A 1334-nucleotide genomic window follows, 5' to 3' on the forward strand; every position below is an offset into this window, starting at 1 on the left:
CACGCCCACGGCAGGGATGCCTGGGTGGGCACGGCCGGCCCTACCCCTGCCCGAGGGTGTCCTGGGGGGACAAGGCTGCTCTCCTGGGGCTATTCGCAAGGGGAGCGCTGCGCTGGGCTGGGCAGAAGTGGCTGCAGGGGGGCCTGTCTGGGGTGATGGAGGCATTTATGGAGGGCTGGGGGGCATCCTGCTCCCCCCCTCCCCTGCTCCTCTGGCCACTGGGACAGGTTTCAGGAGAGCTTTGCAAATGCTGCGGTGAGTGTTGAAAGCTCTCATTGGAGCGAGGTTGCAAAATCATCCCTGGGCTCCTCTTCAAATGCACAGAGTCCCATGAGCTGTCCTCTCCCGGACTCACCTTTCCTGCTCCGCCAGACGCCGTCACCTCCTACCACACACAACCAGAAAGCAGGTCCTGCCGCCCGCTGCCCCGCGCCCATCAGAGACGTGGCAAGAGGGTTTTCTGGCAGCAGGTGAGTACCCTGGGTCTGGAGCGGCTTCATCAGCCGGTGGGGACGGGAATGGCCCTGGACAGCAGGACCACACTGAGACCATGCCCACGGTGCTGGGTGTCGCCCCCAGGCAGGGAGCGGGAGGTGATGCGTGCGGGACAGCCTGCCTGGCCCTGGTCCCCATCCTACACAGCCTCAGGGAGCAGCGAGCTGGCGCCGTCCCACCCTCGCCTCCCCCCTGCCTGGGGGCAGCAGCCCGGCACCGGGGTCCCGAGGCGCGGAGGTGGCTCTTCCCGTGCCCTTGTCGAGAAGCTCCTTGCCCAGCGTCACGGGAAGGACAGGGCAGGGTGGGAGCACCCGTGGAGAGCAGGGAAATGCAGGACCCTGCTGCGCTGGGGGCTCGAGCCCCAAACTGCTCTGGCTGGGCAAGCCCCGGCTGCCACGCTCGTGGGGTTGGGAGCATGGTTGGGAGCTGTTTGCTCCCGGCCGTGGCTCGGGAGGCACCGAGGACGCGTGGAGCGGCATGGCATGGCATGGCATGGCATGGCATGGCATGGCATGGCATGGCATGGCATGGCATGGCATGGCATGGCATGGCATGGCATGGCATGGCATGGCATGGCATGGCATGGCATGGCATGGCATGGCACGGCACAGCCATGGGATGAGCAAGGAGGGAGAAGGAGTGGGAGGGAGGCGATGGGAGTGAACCGAGCTGCCACGTACAGCTGGCGTGGGCGGCTGGGAACGCCAGGCCAGTGGGTGCGGGACAGCACACGCCCCAGGGGCTGCACTGCCAGCCAGGATGCGGCCAGAGCTGTCTGTGGGCACTGGCGGGGTGGGAGGGAAGGCGAGCACTGGGCTGTGGCTGTGGGGGGGGGGGCG

The 1334-nt window shown here is 67.4% G+C and overlaps 1 protein-coding gene across 1 annotated transcript in view; it reads left to right on the forward strand.

Annotated features, from left to right (window-relative positions):
* Positions 1 to 1334, forward strand: part of LOC103894965 (glucosylceramidase) — a 7157-nt gene that overhangs the window by 1925 nt on the left and 3898 nt on the right. Inside the window, exon 2 of the mRNA XM_009274458.2 lies at positions 373 to 470. Within this exon, the coding sequence (XP_009272733.2) occupies positions 373 to 470 (98 nt within the window). The remainder of the gene's footprint in view (positions 1 to 372; positions 471 to 1334) is intronic.

This window comes from Aptenodytes forsteri, unplaced genomic scaffold (genome assembly GCF_000699145.1).
Source record: "Aptenodytes forsteri isolate BGI_AS27 unplaced genomic scaffold, ASM69914v1 Scaffold624, whole genome shotgun sequence".
In the NCBI taxonomy this organism is placed as follows: domain Eukaryota; kingdom Metazoa; phylum Chordata; class Aves; order Sphenisciformes; family Spheniscidae; genus Aptenodytes; species Aptenodytes forsteri.